The sequence below is a fragment of the Tenrec ecaudatus genome, chromosome 1 (genome assembly GCF_050624435.1).
Source record: "Tenrec ecaudatus isolate mTenEca1 chromosome 1, mTenEca1.hap1, whole genome shotgun sequence".
In the NCBI taxonomy this organism is placed as follows: Eukaryota; Metazoa; Chordata; class Mammalia; order Afrosoricida; family Tenrecidae; genus Tenrec; species Tenrec ecaudatus.
This window is the reverse complement of record NC_134530.1, coordinates 89,029,834-89,050,067: the sequence shown is the minus strand read 5'-3', so window position 1 is coordinate 89,050,067 and position 20,234 is coordinate 89,029,834. Positions and strand designations below refer to the sequence as shown.

The 20,234-nt window shown below is 44.8% G+C and overlaps 1 protein-coding gene across 3 annotated transcripts in view; it reads right to left on the bottom strand.

Annotated features, from left to right (window-relative positions):
- PATJ (PATJ crumbs cell polarity complex component) overlaps nucleotides 1–20,234 on the bottom strand; it is a 398,931-nt gene that overhangs the window by 28,560 nt on the left and 350,137 nt on the right. For all 3 annotated transcript variants that reach the window (XM_075557001.1, XM_075557016.1, XM_075557007.1), the window contains 7 exons: nucleotides 17,447–17,640; nucleotides 11,036–11,183; nucleotides 9,627–9,713; nucleotides 6,112–6,235; nucleotides 5,454–5,491; nucleotides 1,695–1,817; nucleotides 938–1,042 (listed from right to left, as the gene is read on the bottom strand). In XM_075557001.1, the coding sequence (XP_075413116.1) occupies nucleotides 938–1,042; nucleotides 1,695–1,817; nucleotides 5,454–5,491; nucleotides 6,112–6,235; nucleotides 9,627–9,713; nucleotides 11,036–11,183; nucleotides 17,447–17,640 (819 nt within the window). The remainder of the gene's footprint in view (nucleotides 1–937; nucleotides 1,043–1,694; nucleotides 1,818–5,453; nucleotides 5,492–6,111; nucleotides 6,236–9,626; nucleotides 9,714–11,035; nucleotides 11,184–17,446; nucleotides 17,641–20,234) is intronic.

The following is a 20,234-nucleotide window of genomic DNA, read 5'->3' as shown; positions in this document are numbered from 1 at the left end:
AACCTTGTGGTTAGCATTCCAATGCTTTCCTAACAGCACCTTCATGGCTAAATGCTGCAAAACAATCCACCTTTTGAATGACTGATTTAGTATTTTAGTATTTTGGAAGTAAGTTGCTAGAAGCACCACAAATTGGGTCTCCCAAATGTAATGATTTTTAAATTCAAGCTTCTTATTTTATGGTTAGGATTATCTGAGTGGCTGGCTAGCCCTCTCACTGAGCTGCAGAATGGTGAGTTGTACTCTTTTAATCCACTGACCACCTTTGAGCAGTTCTGCAGAAGGATGGTGAGGGACACTCACGAATGGCACTCACTGCCAACACGCTGCCTCTCAATCATGAAGTGTGTGCATCGCAGAGATGCTGGGAGGCTGAGGAGCCAGACCGGAGACTTTCCCGCACAGGCTGCTTTGACTCCTTAGTATATTTCCCCTTGGCTCTAGACAGCACTCTTGGGGACCACAGCTGAGAAGTAATGTGTGCCTTAGCTGATGACTGCCCTGCAGTGGTGGGTCATTTCTATGACACCAAAGGGAGCATTGCGCTTTTCCTTTAAAGGGAGAGGGAGAAAAAACAGCGCACGGGCAGTTCACTAACAGTTTGGGGCCATGAAAAGGAAAAAATAATTTCCTATTCGCTGCAAACTTTGATTTACAAAAAGAAAGCTGGGTGTGAAAACAGGCCTGTTGATTGATCATGTGAAGTGAAGAGCAATTTTTCTCCCCTTGTTGGGTTTTCAGGTAGTCATGCTCACTGCCTGGATGGGTGGCATTAAAGAATTTCTGAATAAAAATAATAATTTCCTGCTTTCCCACTTCATAATTCACACCAGCAAGCTCCCTGCTGCACGGTGATGCCTCCTGCCAGGGACGCTCCATCTTTCTGGCATGCCACTTATCTGCCTCATGCCGCTGTGAGTCCCAGTGACCGCAGTACCTGCAGGATAATGCGCCCATAGGCGTTCTTTAGCAGATTAACCACATCCGCGTGAGACAGCCCATCCAAAGGTTGCCCATTAATGCTGATAATTCGATCTCCAACCTAGAAGTACAAAAGTGGTAGAAAATCACCATGGTTAAGAAAAATTAAATTTGAGAAGGGTGCTTAAAATTCTTTGTAAGTCATAGTCCCCCTTGCGGCCGTTGCGAAGATTCTGTTTCTACTGTGTGCATGTGCCAGAAACATGCAGAATTTTTGTGGCTTTCCTCCAAAATGGACCAATTGGAAAAGGTCTTGTTACTTAAAAGCATAGTAGGCCACTTTTGTATTTTGGCAATGGTGGTGTTTCAAACATCCATTTGCCAGTCATAGTAGGGTGGACAAATTAACTGCTCAATAATGCACTAGTGAGGAAGCCAAATATTTTTCACGTTTCTTTCTAGCTAAGTTAAGCATAAAGGGCAATAGAAAAAAAGAATCCACTTTGGGTGGAATGAGGTGGTAAAAAGGGTGTAGAGGGGAGCACTTTGTAAATGAGCTATCTCTTCTTTCAGTGAGACGCCTGATAAAAACAATAACATTTTTATATATGTCCCGGGACCTAATGGGAGTTTCTGTGATGTATTTTGCCCTCTGAGTGGGTCTCTGATGGCTGTTGGAATTCAGATTTTAAACAAACTGTCCAAGACTGCAAGCCCCACCCCGACCCCTACATGCTGTCGGCACTTCACCCATCTGTTCCCCTCATGTTTACTTTGAGCTTCTGTGTACGTGCTGCCACTCCACTGGCCTGAATCATGGCAATGAATATAGGGATGTCTCCTAAGGGACTTCCTTTTCCTCCAGCAATACTGATTCCAAGGGCATCACTGAGATCCTAAAATGAAAAGAAGAGAAAAACATGGCGCTAACATACTGAAATTTAATTTACTTCAAGACCCCCAGCCCCAGTGATCCCAGGTGACTGTCAGACGCAGTCCCTTCGTGGCACAGTTGGCCAGGATAACAGAGGAGTCGGAGGCAAGGGCGCTCGTGCCAGATGTGTTTCAGCGCCTAAGCAGCGAGATCTTGGGGAAGTGACTTAACCCCGGTGCCAGTTACGTAATCTCTTGTCAATTTGTGAAGGGGTGGAGTCTAGCCTGTCAATCAGGTCACAGCTTGATGATCTCATTTGGGAGGCACAAATGGAGATAAATAGTTCACTGGAGGCCAGATAGGGGCTCTCGCAGCTACGCTAGATCCCTGGAACCGGAGGAGCCATGTGGAGACCCCTGCCAGCGCTGAGGTGCTTCCACCACCACTGGATCCACAAGACTTTCTACCCACTGGCCTGTGATCTTCCTGCATTTGGCGTCATTGCATGTGTTGCATGAGTCTGAAGAGGAATTTATAAACTGGTATCGGACATATGGACTAATATCAGACTTATGGACTTGATCTGGACTGGGTCGAGATGTTTTCTCAATAGACAATTACTCTTTGATATAAAGTGCTCTCTTTTACACACAATAGTCTTCCTAAATTTGTTTCTCTAGTCTGCCAGGACTAACACAACCCCTTCGAGCCTCCATCTCTACAGATAAGACAGAAAGGATACCGCCTACCCTCATGGTGTAGGGATAAGGATTAGATGAGATGGTGAAGCGTTGGCCCGCCCCTTCGGAAAAGCCTGAATACACGGCAACTGTACAAGTGAGAAAAGCCACTGCTCAGTTGAGTGGCCGATTCTGAAGCAGGCTCGGCAAGTAACTACTCAGAGGGTATTTATGACGAAGCTCCACACGTCGCCTGCTCTTCTCGGCGTGAACAAACACATCGGTCTGTGAAAGAGCTGCACATCTTGGTTACAGCCAAGGCTCTCTGAGGACATCAGTGTGGTGACAGCGGAGTCAGGGGAGAGCAGTGAGAGTGACAGAAAATACTCCTGAAGATCCTCCTGTGAGGTCACTCAGTGCGCCGGGACGTTGATGAAGGCACTCTGTCTGGCTCTGGCCTCTGTTTCCATAGACTCAGAGAGGCCATACAGTAGAATCAGAGAATGCTGGAACCTGTGTGACTCGGAAATCTTTCAGAAAAGGACAATTCAAATATTTCCCACTAAAACAAGTGACAGAAAATTGCTAAATGCACCTGGTTAAAAGCAGGGACATTGTGAGCCCTAAAAAGACATGACAGACTCTGAGTTCCAGCTCTTTCTGGTTTCACTGTATTAAAAAAATTATTAAAGGGATGAATGTCAATGTCCAGTTTCAGCAAGGAGGCAGAACTCCACCTTGGCAAAGAACACTTGCCCAAGACAAAAGAAAGGCTCCACCTCAGGTCTCGGAAAAGTCAATTACACACTGTGGTGGAGGTGCAAAATCAGAGAAACCACTCCCGAAGTTTGGAGGAATTGGGGTTGTGGTATTAACATGCCCACTTTACAGATGAGAAAGCAGAAGTTGAGTGATCCATCAGAACTCAAAGAGCTAATACCTGGTGAACCCAAACCAGCGGTCATATAGTTGATTCTGACTCAGAATGACCTCGTTCACGTAGGGTTTCCAGATGGTAAATCTTGATAGAAACAGCCAGCTTCATCTCTCTCTTACCCAGTGCCACAAGTGTTTGAGCTGCCGACATTGCTGTTAGTAGTCCAACGCTTAACCCATATCACTGCCATGCTCCTAATCAATGTGAAACTGAGACGCACTGCCATTAAGTCAACTCCAACCCAGAGTGACCACACAGGACAGGGTAGAACTGTCTCTGTGAGTTTCTGCGGTTTTTCTTCCTTGTAGGTGAAGACGGCCTCATCTTTCTCCCATGGAGTGGCTGGTGGTTTTGAACTGCTGACTTTATAGGTTTGGTATCCCAATGTGTAACCACTCTTCACCAATAAATAGTGAAGGCACCTTCAAAAACACATTTGTGTTTGACTCCAGAGAATAAAGCTGTGATGTGTATCACTTTCCTATAAACTGGGATTAAAACAATGTCATAATTCCTTTCGCCACCCACCCCCAACCAAACACAATTTATTTTAAAACTAGGTCCAATTGCATAAAATAAGATTTTAGTCTACACTATCCTGATAGACATCTTCTCTCCAGGCTCCAAGGTATTGATTCATCATATCGGTAATCCTCCCAGTATTCCCAGTGATGACGTTTGATTGAGGACTCAAGTTTGAACACAACAATCCTTCTGTTCATTGTTCTTTCGAAGGATGTTCTACCAATTTTCAAGACACATTTACTTTGTGTCCCTAATGGATCCATTAAACCTTTTCTTCTATGTGCAAACAGAGCTCATTCACCACCCCACCCCCAGTTCTGTGGAGGGAAAACCCAGATGGACCCCGGCAGATACAGCGAGCAGTGTCTTCCTGATGTGGGCTTTTCGGCATTCGTGATCAGGCAAGAGACACGCCTTCGTCCTTTTCGTTCAGGTTTCCACCCAGTGACAACCGTATCCTCTCTTCCTTTGAATCTGGTATCTAACGTGGACCTTCGACGGTCAAAATGCGTCTTGCGCATCCTCTTGCTGTTTCCTTCCTTCCAACACCGCAGAGGAGATTCCCTTCCTGGAGTCACGGGCCGACTGCAGCACACCGCCACCAGGTCGTCCTTCCCACAGGCGCCCTCCAGCTGGCCCCCGGGGCAGGCGGGGGGCAAGAAGACCGCTGCCGCCCACTCGGCCTCCAGCCGCTTTGTTCAGCAACAAGTGCTATCCCGTCAAGCATTGGCGAGCCTCACGCCTGAAGACCGCAATTTTGTACTACTTCGCGAATCCCCAATTTATGGTCAAACTAATTAAAACGGAGGTTGTCTCTGCGTTCCAATAGCCTGGATATCATGGAGTGTGAAAATCAGGGGTTGAGAACCTTATGACGTTAATCTTACATCGTCTTAGCAAGGCAATTTAAACATGGCATTGACTTTTAATAGGGCACATCCTTTTTGATTCAGTAACTTGATTTCAAAGTTAAAACTGAGGAAATCAGTCATCACCTGGGCAAAAAGCACAGTACAAAGATGGTTTTCTAGAAAAGATACCAAAAGTTGGAAAATATGCTAATTGCTCCATCAGAGAAAGTAGGTTAAGAAAATCACAGTACTTTCATGTGATGGTATGTGGTACAACCAATAAAAATCATGCAAGATACTATAAAATAACCCCCAAATTGACAGGCTTGCTGCAAAGTAAACAAAAGCTTGAGGCAAGTCTAATATTAATATGATAATAGGCTTTGTTTTATACAGTGTAAACACACACACATCACATGAATGCACACCATGTAGTGGATAGGTCTGTGTGAAAAATTTTAAAAATAACCCTATAGTGGTCATCTTAGTGCTTAAATGCATTTTTCTACGTTGGTTTGTTTGTGTTACATAAACAATACACTGAATTCAGGAACTTGAAAGCACGTGAAAAACAATAAATTTTACTGAGGAGAAAATGTGTATTTTAGGCAAAATCAAATCACCAGAAAAAGAAAATAAATAAATAAGCAAAATCATTGACTTACTCTGATGATCTCAACAGTCCTTGGTCCTGTATCTATACCTAAAAACAAAGACCCAACAGAATTAAATTTTTCAAAATGAAGAGATCATCTAATTAGAATAGAGGATTATCCCCTGAAGGTGTTCTCATCTTCTAGACCTTCCAAGAGTGAATGTTAAAACAAGCAGGCGCGCTGCCTTTTCTCAATGTCTGAACCGGCCAACTCTGATTAGGGACTTTGTCCTCTATTACCCAGAGGGCCTCTCCATTTGACGGAGAAGCAGCCAGAAGCACTGAGCCCGACAAGCTGATGGACGGCAGCAGCAGCTGCCTGCCACAAGGTGATGGAATGGCAGCACACTGTACACGTGTGTACTTAGTCAAAGAAAGCCCTCAGCCTAATGGAAGACCAAGACCCCTGACTTTACCTCACCCCCAACCTGCTGCCAAGGATCTGCAGTTTATGAACGTTTTCTTTGTAAGGGGATTGACCTTAGGAAGCACTTTGGATTTGGGCTTTCCTCTTGTTCACGTGTATTTGTAGAAAGATAAAGGGATCTTCAAAACGAATCTCTGTGGTTTTTACTTCTTTTGCAACCAAAGCCTCTTGGCTGGGCAAGATGTGGTCAAGATGCGGTTCACAGAAAGCACCATCAGGATGATTTGTATACAAATAATACCTGGATTTGGGGGAGACGGGTTGGAAGCTCTTTTGGGGCCGACCAGGCTCTGCAGGCTGGAGATGCACGGGGCGATGGAGGGAAGGAAGAAGCTGTGTGTGCTCTGCTGACTCCCCTGACTCCCCTGAAAGGAAACCCAGCTGTTAGCTGTGATGAAAGATTCGTCTAAAGAACCATACGTACTGTTATGATTTATATCTTAATTGTGGAATCACATTAATTATGACTGTTAGAGACAATTTTGATGAAGTGAAAAAAGACAAAGAAAAAAAACTGGCCAAACGTTCTTGCCATCCTAATATAACCTCATTTACTATTGTTTTCTTCCATGCACAAGCTTTTATGAATGGCTTCAAGCCTCAAGGCAGAAAACGACCTCCCATCTTTCTGAGGTGTTGCTGTCATTTTACATGAGCTACAAAGAAACTGCCCTGGGCAGCTACACGGTCTTTGCAGCCTGGAACAAGCACAGATTGTCATTTGGAGTTACTGGGTGGTGCAAATGGGTACTGCTAACAGGTGGGAGGTTTGAGCCAACTCGGAGGCATATTGAAAGAAAGAACTAGTGATCAATCTACTAAAAAGCTGGCCACAGAAAATGCCAGGGAGCACACAGTTTTCCTACATGAAGTAGACAGGAACTGAAATTAACTCAATGGCAACTAAGAAGTGTGTTATTTGTGGCGAAAGTCAGCAGTTTTTTTTTTTCTATCATCCAAGTTACATTACATATTTGCTAAAGCAATGCTCATAAAACCTAGACAATGCTCATAAAACCTAGACTAACTCGGCCAACTGGAAATCCCAATTGTAGGAGAAAGCAGTAACTTTCAAGGGGAAGAGACCTACTGTAGGGATAGATGCTATGTATATTTTCCCTAATAGGCTTTCCTGGCATCACTCGTACTTCAGTCCAATCAGCTCTCTCTCTCTGTTATTGGTCCCTTTATTTATGTAAATGAATACTTGAGATCTACAGTGTATAATTATTTTACGGCTAGAGGCTGTTGCATGAAAGGCAGGCACATAGCAAAAGCACCTTTTCATGTAGCATGGCCATTATAGAATAAATTTTGTACCAAATTATCGAAACTATGCATAATTCTTCCATTTTAAGCTAAGCCCAAGCTCACAAGTATTAGTTGACAAAAGATAATTTGGCCCATTTCCTTAATCTTATGGAATAAGTTGTTCAATATTTCTTAAATATAAAAAATATCACATAGAAAAGTTCAAAGAAGACATTTAAATATGTATACTACACAGATTCTAAAATGAATGTTTCACTATGTACTTTTTGGGTAAATATTTCATATATATATATAAAAATCAACTTCCTAGCTTTCAATTTTTCTTTAAGAAATCTTAAATTTCTTTCAAAGTAAGCTGCCAATATTGATACAGTTCACAAGGGATATATATTTTAATGTGAGTTCATATTTTGATTAAACTAATGGGACAACAGAAAATTAATCAGAATCGGGGAAATAACAGGACATTATTAACCTGAAACTCTCAGGGGAAAATGTGTCTGTAATCATTTTTACAAAGATGTACTTTGCCTGGTTGTGTTCCCACCAACGCAGTAAGTTCAAGTGTTCCACCACTTTCTCCCCCTATTACACACTTTTCTCTACAAAGATTCATTCTTGATGAATGAAAAGAATTACTTTGAAAGAATACATTTGGTGGCCTCAGAACTAAAATTTTTCTCTTAATTAAATCACTTTCTATAAGTGAAGCTAAGGGCTTGTGATCCCCCTTGGCCCTCAAACGAAGACAGCTAACTCCCTATCTTGTAAGGTCTGTGTGCCTGGGGGGTCCTGGCGGCTTTAGATAAATCTGGATTTGATTGGGAGTGAGATCTACCCGCTCCGTCTCCATCTGTGTCAGGAACTGCTCTTCAACTCAGATGATGAAAGAGGCCCCCTTCTTAAATTGGCCAATTCATCAGAACAACCAGTCATAGCCTGGCCGTAATGTTAAGGACACGAAGAAGAGAAATGATCTGTATAATTTTTTTATTTTAAAATTGAGTTCCATTTTCATGCCGTGAAATGAAAACGTCTGTGCAAGAAGGTTAGGGATCGATATTTAAGAAAATCTGGCAGTTCAAATTCACCTACCAGATAAATGATAACGGGGGTTATTTGACAGCTCCTGAACAGGCTAGCTTTATATTTAACCCAGTGTCTTTTCTTTCCATTGTCCTGTTGACGGCCCCTCATGCAAGTCTAGTTAGAATCATCACCAGAAACTCTCCTAAAACCCCACAGTCTCTTAGTATCTATCCTATTGATAACTGTCATTATGGAAGCCAGAAATGAAAAAAAAAATCTAGAATGTAACACGGTGCTTATCAGGTTTGACTGCTCGAAGAATTCTCGGAGAGAAGCCAGCTGGTCTGTGCTAACACGTGCGGCTCACCATTTTCTAACTCCGGAGGTAAAGCAAGCAGCCAGTAACATTCAAGGAGTACCTGTGGACTAACCGGAAAATCAGAGCATCTCTTTCTGAACAAAGGCCTTGGGCCTTTAAGTCAATGGTAGCAAGGGGAAGGAGCAAAAGTTATTTTTATTTATAAAACAAAGACCCTCCCACCTCCAAACAAAGACCCATCCATAACCCACAGAAGGGATTGGGGGTGACATGAAATTTCCTATAGCCTCGTTATATACCAAATGGGACCAAACAAATAGACCTACAGTTTTCATTTTTGTCAGCTGTTATAATGGGGAGGTGGGCGGGGGGGAGCCGTGAAATACTTGGTTTTTAAGAGAAGTAGCACTTACGTCAGCCTTGCAAATAAATATGTTTTCTAACCCGCAAAATATCACCCACCATGTGGGAAGCCCACAGGAGAGACCCCACACTCTTTGCTCTCCTAGGAATATACTATTAATTGCCCTCGCCATGTGTGAGTGGCGATTCACAGTTAGCTTTACAGCGATAGTTCACTGAATGAACCGAACAATGTTGTGCTAATGAGGGTCAAATTGTCACCAGATGTTACTTTCTTCCCTTCTTTTTAAAATAAACACAGCTGTGTACACGCATGCATAGGCAATTTAGGATAGACAGAACATGGTTCTTAGAAAGCACTAGCCAGCCATAAAGGGAGATGAATGAGTTCCCATCCCACGTTTTAATTTCATTAAAAACTAGACTTTTGAAATGGCTCATTCGGTTGGTGCACCTGCTTAGAATTTGCATTTCTGTCCCAGGTATACTGAGTCAGAATCTCTATTTTTACCAAGCTCCCAGGAGATAACTACAAATTGAAAGAATGTACATTGATTTGGTATGTCTGGGGTGAAAATGCAAATTCCCAGCAGGGGTTGAACCAGAATGAACCGGTTCAAAAGCCCTGTTTCAATCATTAGACTATAATGAACTTGGCGTTGTGAATCTGCTCTATACTCGTGTTAGATATAATCATCAAACTCTCATTTACGAAGGAAGGACCGTTCATGCAGGTAAGGGCTGGAGGGTCAGCCGGTTTGGTCATCACCAACCTGACGATTCTGGGATGTCCTCCCCGAGGAGGGCCAGGAACCAGCTTGAAGTCTCCCAATCTCGAGCTGCACGAGCCCCTGAGCACACTTGGGAAGAGAAAAGAGGGGCAGAAATGCACAATGGTAAGCTTTGGATTTCTGGAAGCACCAGAGCCTGGCCGCTGCTCAGCTCTGCAGTCAAAAACTGGAACTGGGCGACGAAGGGCCCAGACAAAGGAAACTCAGTAATCAAATCAAATGAAGTAATAAACATTCAGAACACATCCACATTTCTATCTCGTGACTGCTCCACATGCTGAGAGCATGGACCTGAAAGGACTGCTTTCGATTCACCTCTCTTCACTGCCATCACATCAATTCTGACTCACGGCGACTCTCTAGGGCAGGGCAGAACTACTGTGAGTGTCTGAGAACAGAGCTCTTTATGGGGCAGAAGGTCTCATCTTCCTCCAGTAGAGCAGTCAGTGGTTTCGAACTACTGACCGTGCAGTTAGTGGCCCAATTCATAATCACTCCACCTCCAGGACTCCCGGGGAGGAAGGCAGTATGGAAAAACGAAGCCTAGGTAATCTACAAACACAAACGTTTCTTGAGTAACAGCTGAACGCTGGCCCTCGGGATTTTAAAGTGAACAAAAGCCATTTGTCCTCGCAAAAGCTGCCGCTGCTATTTGTGAAACAAAATAAAATGCACACTGTCAATGCTTTCCGCGGCGAACCAAAAGGGTGGGTGCCTTAGAAGGAAGGGCTGGTGATCAACTTAAAAAATTAGCTATTGAATATATTCAATCTTGTTTGTCAAAACTGACACACCTTGGGTAGCCCTGGCAGGGGTTTAATAGTTGAGTGGAAACGGACAAGAATTTTTATTGACCAGTCTCATCCATGGGAAGTCAAGTTCATGCGGTAGAGACACTTGGCAGTGAATTTTGAATATAAGGTGAGACAGTTTGGAGGGAGGGTGGCTTGGGTAGCGACCTATCTGTCTTTTCAAATTCATGGTGGCCTGGGGAACTGGGCTAACAAATCTCTAGCTTTCCTCTGAACAACAACGGCTGGGCTCGCAGACTAAGCAATAATATGCTCAGGGACACAGCCCCGGAGGGAGAAGGATGCAGTCCGTAAGTCAAAGAGGCCATTCATCAGCTGCATGGAGGACAATTGTGGGCTTCTGGAATTCTCACAAGCTTGCAAAAGAGCTTAAAAATTTCAAATCAGGGTCCCTGCCAAGTGCTGTGAGTCAATAAAACAGAGCTTTCATTTAACGCTGTGCTGACTGTCTAGACTCTAGAGCGATCAAAGATAAGCTATCTAGTAAAAAACGGGGCTCATAAAACCCAACCCGTTTTCTAATCAGGGTAAATCAGAACAGTCCGCTCTGGACTGAGCCCTGCCAGCTGCAGGACTCACCTTGAGGAGAGTGGCCACTGTCTCCTGTGAGGCACTTCTCATATCCTCTCCATTCACAGATAAGATCTGGTCGCCCTGAATCAACCTCCCATCCAGATCTGCAGCTCCGCCTTTCACAATATCAGAAATAAACACCCCATTTCCGTTTCTGTGGAGAAGCACAAAGCAGTGAGGTCTTAACGCAACCTTTTATTAATCTGGAGTTACTGACATGCAATACAAACCTGAAACCCACTGCCACCGAGTCAAGTCCAAATCAGACTGACCTCCGAGGGTTCCCGAGCCTCTCACCCCTATTCTAGGAGCAGACAGCCCACTCTTTCTCTCAGTGAGCCCACAACCCTGAGGTCTGCAGTCAGGCACTTCCTGGACAGGCACCGGGGCTTTTTGATGTTCTATATAAAACCCCAAACCACACTGACTGCCAGTAAATTGATGCTGACTCATAGCAACCCTGTGGGACAGGGCAGATTGTCCCTGTGAGTGTCTGAAAACAATAACTGTTCACGGGACTAGAAAGCCCTATCTTTCTCCTGAGGAGTACTGTGGTTTTGAACTGCTGACCTTTCAGAACCAAAACCCAATGTGTTACCACTCTGCTACCAGGGCTCGGATATTCTAAACAGTTACCCTAAAGCCTAACACTTGGAGGGAAAACCCCGACGAACCCACATAACCCAATAATATTAACTCCCAATGATAAGCTTCAGAGCGCTGGCCCGTTAAATTGTTTATGCCTATTCTGCATATTGTAAGATCCATTTTATTGGCCACAGTATAATTTCTGCAAAATGACAACTTCAGTGAAGTGAAATGGAAATTCGCGTTGAAAGGCAGAGCGAAGTACTCTTAAAATTTTCAGGCTATTTCCTTAGGAAGATTACTCCTCGTGCGTCACTTTGTTGGCCTGTGGAGGCTTGCGTGGTGCTGGGCCACCCACAGGTCAAACGTCAGCAGGGTCGTCCGTGGTGGTGGGGTTTCCGTGGCGCTTCTAGAGTACGAGGCACTGAGAAAGGAGGCCCTGGTGAATGACTTCCGAGAAAACGGTGGCCAGTGAAAACTTGATGAAAACCAGCCGAACTCCGTCTGACATAGTGCCAACGAGCCTCTGGGGTTGGAGGCACGAGCAATCTGTCTGGGGAAAAGCAGCTCCCCCAAACGGAGCTGACTTTACAGACCGAGTGAAGCTTTCAGGGCCTTCGTACACTGGGATGACGCGGCGGAAAATTAGAAGCAGCAGCTGAAATGCTCATTAGTAACTGAACTTGGAATGTGCAAAATATGAATCTAAGACCATTAGAAACACAAAAATCCAATGCCATCGACTCCATTCTGACAAATGTCGACTCTATGTACGGTTTCAAGGATTGTAAATCGTTACAGGAACAGACAGCCTCATTTTGCTTTTGCAGAGCTGCTGGTAGGTTTGAACCATTGACCTCATAATTAGCAGCCCAATTAAAGGAAACACTTACTTCATAGCCTAGGCAGTAGCGAACTGAAATAGATGGGCATTAGCCACTTTGAAGTGAGCAGATGGTCTCCTTTGCTGGGAATAACAAATTGATTGTTAAAAAAGAACATTTCAAGATTTAGCTGGAAGTGCAATACAGTCAGCGATAGGACAATCAGCAAATGTCTGTAAGGAAATTGAGTTAATATATTATTCAAATTTATGAACCAACCAATAATGCAATCAAGATGCACTGGTAATTACTAGAGATTGGAATGTGAACGTTGGAAATAAGAGGGATCAGTAGTTGGAAAATGTGACAATGATAATAGAAATGAGATTTCATGACAAAATTTTTCAAGGTCAGTGACCTAGACATTTGAAATGCCTATTTTTTAACAGCCTCCAGAGTAATTATACATGTGGACCTGGCCAGATGGAATATGCAGGAATCAACTCAACGATGTTTGTGCAAAGAGATAATATTACCAGTAAAACAAGACCAGCAGCCAATTGTGGAATTGACCATCCACTGCTTACGTGCAAGTTCAAGTTGAAAGAGAAGAAAATGAAAGCCAAAGTACAAACTCAAGTATTTGGAGTCAGAGGAAACTCTGCAACTTGCTCTTGAACATAAAATGGTCAAAATGAATGGAAGAAAGGATGACATAAAAGAGCTGGCCAAAAGCTCTCAAAGGTCATCTCAGTAAGACAGAATACAATGCAACGAGGAAAGACCTGGAGATAGAAAAGCAAAATGCAAATTCATGCTCAGTGTTCCCCAACTGAAAGAACTGAAGGAGAAAATCAAGCCTTGAGATGGAACGTTGAAAGAGTCTATGGTGCTAACAGGTGAATGGTGCAGGACAGGACGACCAAAAAGAACTGGTCAGTGTTCAACCATTTCAAGCATGATAATACTGAAGAAAGAAATCCAAGATGCACCGGAGGCAAGGCTCCAAGAAGTATTGGAATATTAATTGAGATGTTGCAACAAATGGATTCATTGCTGGAAGCGCTCCTCATCTATGCCAAGAATCTGGACGAGAGCTGTATAATGACAATCTCAAAGCAAGGGAATCCAAGCGAAGGCATAAATAACTGAACACTATCATTAACAGCACATGCCAAGTAGACTCTTGCTGCAGATAATTCAAAATCAGTTGCAGCAACACACCAACGAGGAACTATCCGAACGGCAAGTCAGACTTAGAAGAAAATGTAGACTAAGGGATTATCATCGTTGCTGTCTGATGGATTTTGGCTGAAAGTAGAGCATGCAGAAAAATATTTACCTGTGTTTCATTGACATGGGTATGTATGTCCTAACAAATTATGGAACACACCGGAAAGAGTGGAGTTTCCAGAACACTGAACTGTACGTGCAGTACCTGTGCACAGACCAAGAGGTAGTCATTTGAACAGAACCAACACGCTTCCAATGAGTCAGTTCTCACTCACAGTGATTCAACAGGACCGAGTAGAACTGCCCATCCCTGTGGGTTTCTGAGCCTGTAAACTTTTATGAGAACAAAATGCCTCATCTTGCCACAGAGAAGCTGGTGGGTTTGAACTGCTGACCTGTGGTTATCAGCCCCATGTGTAACCCAGTATACCTACAGGTTTCCAAAAGGAAACTACATGGTTTAAAGTAAGAAAAGGGATGGATCAGTGCTCTATCTTTTCTCCATACTTATTCAATGTGTATGCTGTGCAAATAATCCGTGTGAGCCATGAGAAACTGGGCTACATGCAGAAGAATGTGGCCATGGGATGGGAGGGAGATTCATTGATAATCTGATATGCAAATGACCCATCCTTGCTTGCTGAAAGTGAAGAGGACTTGAAGCATTCACAGATGAAGATCCAAGACTACAGCCTTCAGTACGCCTCAAAAAAAGGAAACAAAATCCTCCCAACTGATCCATAATCAATATCATGGTGAATGAAGAATAGACTGAGGTTGTCGAAGATTTGATTTTACTTGGATCCACAATCAGTGTCATTGGAAGCAGCAGTCAAGAAATCAAAACGACACAGTGCACCATTTGCCAATCTGCTGCAAAAGACCTCTTTACAGAGTTACAAAGCACAGACGTCACTTTGATGACATACATAGGCTTGGCCCAAGCCAGGATATTTTAAGTGGAATCATATGCACGAGAAATCTGAACAATCAATAGAGAAGACCAAAGAACAATTGATTTCTTTGAGTTAAGGTGTTGGCAATTTTGCTCTTCTGGCAGTTCATGGCAAGTCACCGCAGGTGTCGGACACTGCCAGCAAGGCAAATCTGTGTGGGAAGAAGTGCCTCTGGAACGCTGCTTAGAAGGGAAGATGGGGAGATTTCGTCCCATGTACTTTGGTAAAGGACATTATGCTTTATACGCAGAGGGTAGGAGAAAAAGAGGAAGATCCTCAATGAGATGGAGTGACACAGTGGCAGCAATGGCGACTGTGAGGATGGTGCAGGGCCGGGCGGCGCTTCCTTCTGTGGTCCATAGGCGTCACCGGGAGCCAGAGCCCACGGACTGCACCTAATCCCATCTAGCTCCCGAGGATTTCTTCCTTCCTCGTCACTCCTTCCCTTCTTACTGGAGAGCTGTCGTTGTCGTTTTCATTGGACAAATCAATACATTTATATGGCTCAAAATGACAAAGGTTAAAAAGGATGTAACTTGAAATGTTTTCCTTTCATACTTGTTCCCCAGTAACCAAGTGCCTTTTTTGGTAGGCAACCAATGTTACCCATAACTTGAGTAGCTTCAATAAACATTCTGGATACACAGAAGCAAATCCATCTGTGTAGTACACTGTGTGGGAAAGAATGAAGTACTCATATGCACACACAAGCACACATACACAAACACACACACTTTTCCAGTTTTGTTTTCTTTACATTCCCCCCCCCCACCTATTAAGTACGGTTTGGCAATATTGATCCTAATCAGTACCTGGATATCCCTTCTTGCTTTTTATGGCTACATAGGAGGCTATACCAGATGTTCCATAATTTCATCTCATCAGTAACCTATTGATGGACTCTAAGTTATTTCCACTCTTCGGTGACTGCAAACAATTTGCAGAGACTAACAAGTCCTGAAAGTGTTTTCAGTGATGGAATTTCGGGTCACAGTGAGTTGTGATTTTTGAGAGCAGTCCATGTGATCCTTTACAATGGAACTTTTTTGTGCTAAGGAATGTAAATACTTCTGATACATCCAACCTAAAGTCATGATAGACAACAGAACACAAACCTACCTCTTAAAAATACTACCTCTCCAGGTATATGCAAGTCACAACAAGAAAGCAAACTTCTGGGGACTCCATCAGCCTCCGGAGGTGGGCTGATCTTGTTTAGCACTTACTTGTTTTTTTCAGAGGGACACCGTTTTTATGGTGCTGAAGGAAAACATGAGGCAGCGACGGCATAAAAATGGAGACTAGTTTTTTGTTTTTAATTTTCATAACAACTTGGAATACCAGAGCCAAGCCCTAGGCCACATAAGATGCTATCTATCTGAATGCTTCCTGAGGGGATGGTTGATACACTCTAAGGCAATCTTGGAGCATCGCCTGGAAATTCTGCAGCCTTGTTGGAATTAATACACACTGGATGTTTTAAAGCCAGTACAGCATGTACGCTAGAATGACCAATTCAGGATATTACCCACCTCTCCCATAAACTGCAAGAGAGAGCCAACTAATAGTCTCCTGGAACAATTACTGTAATTCACATCACATGGGCAAGCAGCACAAACTTCAGCAGAGCAGCCCAGCTACGAGGCTCTGTCCTCAGTTATAGTGCAGGCTAGTCAATGCCAGGGCATCTTTCTTTCTCGCTCTCTCTCTCTCTCTCTCTCGCTCGCTCTCTCTCTCTCGCTCTCTCCCCCTTCCTTCCTTCCTTCCTTCTTTCTTCTTGCTTTCTTTTTCTTTCTTTCTCATTATTATATTGGGGGCTCATACAACTCTTATCACAATCCATACATACATCAATTGTATGAAGCACCTTTGTACATTTGTTACTCTCATTCTCAAAACATTTGCTCTCCACTTAAGCCCCTGGCATAAGCTCCTCATTCCCCCCCTCCCTCCCCTCTCCCCCCTCCCTCATGACCCTTGATAATTTATAAATTATTATTTTTGTCATCTCTTACACTGTCCGACGTCTCCCTTCACCCATTTTTCTGTGGCTCATCCCCCAGGGAGGAGGTTATATGTAGATCCCTGTAATCGGTTCCTCCTTTCCACCCCACCCTCCCGGTATTGCCACTCTCACCACTGGGCCTAAAGGAGTCATCTGCCCTGGATTCCCTGTGTTTCCAGTTCCTATCTGTACCAGTGTACATCCTCTGGTCAAGCCGGATTGTAAGGTAGAACTGGGATCATGATAGTGGGCGGCGGGGGTGGGGTGGGGGGCGGGAGGGGGAAGGAAGGAACGAGAGGAAAGTTGTATGTTTCATTGTTGCTACACTTCATCCTGACTGGCTCATCTCCTCCCCGCGAACCGTCTGCACAGGGCATCTTTCTTAATCTGAAGCCATGGTCCTGTGGAAAACATCTCCGTGCCTCAATGATGTCTACTCAACTAGCTCTCACGCAGTGTCAAATGCATACACTATGCTGAGTGGCAGTGCGCGCCCGGCACTGCCTAAATCCACCTCTGTTCTTGGGATCAGCTCTTCCTGCGGGGTGACTGCCTTAATAGGTGAGCGTGCCCTGAAGGAACCTGAGGGATCCTGTCCTTATTCTATAAGGCAATAAGGGTCTGGGTGAATTGATCCTGGAGCTCTGTCGTAATGCGGCATTTGTATTTTTGTGAAGGCCTTGTTCAATCAGTCAGAAATAGCAGAAGTTTAGAAATCACCCCCACTAGCTTGTGTTAGGCTGTATCTTTTGGTGATAACCAGCGTTTATCCCTACAACTCTTGCGAAAGAGCCCACTTGCATTTCTTTACCTTTTCCCAACGATGCTGAGGCCCAGTCCTCGGCCAGTCTTCTTCTGCAGGTCCACCGGAAAGATGTCCAAGTTTTCCTCATCTCTGTAGTGGGCCTCATCGCGATACACCACCAGCCGCACCTTCTGGGGGGTCTGCCTCAGGGCAGTGATGGCCTCCTCATGGCTGGCACTCCGTAGGTCAACCCCATTAACCTGCAACGATGGGTGTGAGTGAGGAGCTGCTGCCAGAGCCCCTGGATCCAACAGTGAAAAGCTCAAGGAATCCCCAGCCGTTCCCCAGGTGGACAGACAGCACCCCCGAGCAGCATCTGCTCCAGTAATAAACAAACAGATCCTTCCACTGCCCCCACCAATGTAGGCGTGGACGGTGGGTTAGTACACAAGGAAATGCAATTATACACTGGGGTGAGCTTAATAGTAGCTGTTCTATTACCATGAAGAGAGGGAGCAGGGTCTAACGGGCTGGTTGAGATAAAAAAGACTCATCCTCACTGCCATCAAGTCGATGCTGACTCATAGCAACTCTACATGACAGGGTAGAACTGCTCCTGCGAGTTTTTGAGATTATACACTCCATGGGAGTAGAAAGCCCCATCTTTCTCTCAAGGAGCGGCTGGTGGTTTCGAACTGCTGACATTGAAGTCATCAGCTTGTAACCACTGTGCCATTAGGGCTCCAGATTAGAAAGGGAAACACATATCACCAGCATTAGATTCCATGTGCTTCCTGGACTTCACATGCTCATTAACTGTGAGCCTCACCGTGATTTCATCTGGGCTAGCCTCTGTCACCCAGAGGGTAGCTCTGCTCTCACACTTGGCTCTGATGGGAGCAAGTAGGGACCAGGCACTGGATGGCATGCGGCACTGCTAACATCCAGGCCAAAGGCTGAAGCTCTGCTTTTTTTTCTATCCCACGAATTTGGAAAGGCTATGTACCCTCTCTGAGGTTGTTTCCTTCTCTGTGACATATATATCACAGCCAACTTATTGGTTGGCAAATTTAATGTTTACGCAATGCTTGTACGCCTGCCTTTTGTGAAACAGCTACTCATTCAATCATTATTAACCCTCTAAACAGGTACTGTTGCTATAATCGTTCAACAGATGAAGAAACTGAGGCAATGCTGAGGTTAAAGGACACAGCCAAGGCTGCACCGCTCAGGGAAGTCAAGATTTGAGCCCAGGTATCTGCTTCTTCGCTTAGTCCCTATATTACGCTGCCTCACAATTTATCTTAGAAAGGCCGATTGGACCCCTTGGCCCAGAGAAAGCCACATGTTGGTGGTGATGAAACTGGCAAGGTCACAGCTGGGTGAAAATATGGGCTTGGGTGGAGTGGACGGCAGAGCGGGTTTCCTCCAAGATTCCCCGTGCCTCCTGGTTCTGGTCCTACCTTGTGTGCTCTGAGCATGTAAAGACCACCTCTGCCTCTTATTCTTTCACCTGTACAAAGAAGGACTGGCCTTTCCGAATTCTAGCATTCTAAAGACTGTGACGGTGACGGAGAAGGGAGAAACGGCAACGCAACTTTCTCGAACCTAATCTTATGAGCCAAGAAAACATGAAAGTCTGACTTTCAAGCTCTTTTTATTCCCCCTTCTTTTTCCTTTTCTGGTCTACTCTTATGGGTTTGTGTATGCACCTAGATAATTATACCCAGGGCCCCAGGAACTGACCGGCAGTCTATCTGTAGCAGGTTCAGTGACATGTGACTTAGGGGCCTCCTCCTCTCTGCACCGTTGCCTGAGACCCCTCCGCCGCGCCCCCATCCACAGCAGAACGCTCCTACCATGGAGACCCCAGCCCTCCGTGGTCTTGTTGGCATTGATCCTGCATGCACTGGCTCAGCAATTCCCTAGCATCCCAGGCCCCCGGGAGCAGTGGGGAGTGCCTCCTTGGACTGAAGAGCATACAGTCCCCACACTTAGCCTGGCTCCGAAGTCCAGGGGATAAGTGACCCAAATCCAAAGCTTCCCAGTCCACATCGGCCATACTACCTTAAACCCCAATGTGTCCAACACCTGCCGATTGGCCCCCCTCAGCCTTATCATTGCACACAGGGCTCCCCATCCCCGCCACTCTCAGTGGCAGTGGCCTGTCCCACACCAGTGCGATGCTCCCTGACCGCAGATGTGGCAGCTGCTCCACCAGCACCAGGCACGTTCACCCTGCGGAGGCTCTCCCCAGATACCTGCACCAGGGAAATGGGTTGTTTCCACCTTTGATCAGCAGCCCCTCCTGTGACACCATGTCTCCCCCACCTTTGCCTTCTATTAGGCATCTATAAGAAATTAAAGTATTAAATAAGAGAAAAGGGTGCTAATTGTGGCCTGACAGCCCAGTTCAAAGCAGCCTAGGGGCATGCATACAGGCCTAACGCCAGTCACTGAATCTCCTCACCACTGCTGACCACTGAATCGTTGTGGAATCCTGCCTACATGGCAGTCTGACCCACCTCTATAGTAGGCCACAGGCATCCCCTGAAAGCATCCTTATCACTAACACAGAGAGCTCAGGCCCCTGGGCTTCCAGAAACATGGCGCCTATCTCTACAAAGGGGTCAAGGAAGCAACATCAAACTGCATCATTTCTCAAAAACAAAAAAACAGAGAGACAAAAACAATACAGAGTTAATGACACTCAGAATAATCAGATGTGGATCTGCCTTAAAGAAGAAATCTTCAGAAGGGTGCTTGGAGTAATACAGGAGTTGAGGGAAGCAATGCAGAAAAAGGATGCAATGATAGAGGAGATGAAGCCCATAATTGAGGGGATGAATTCCAT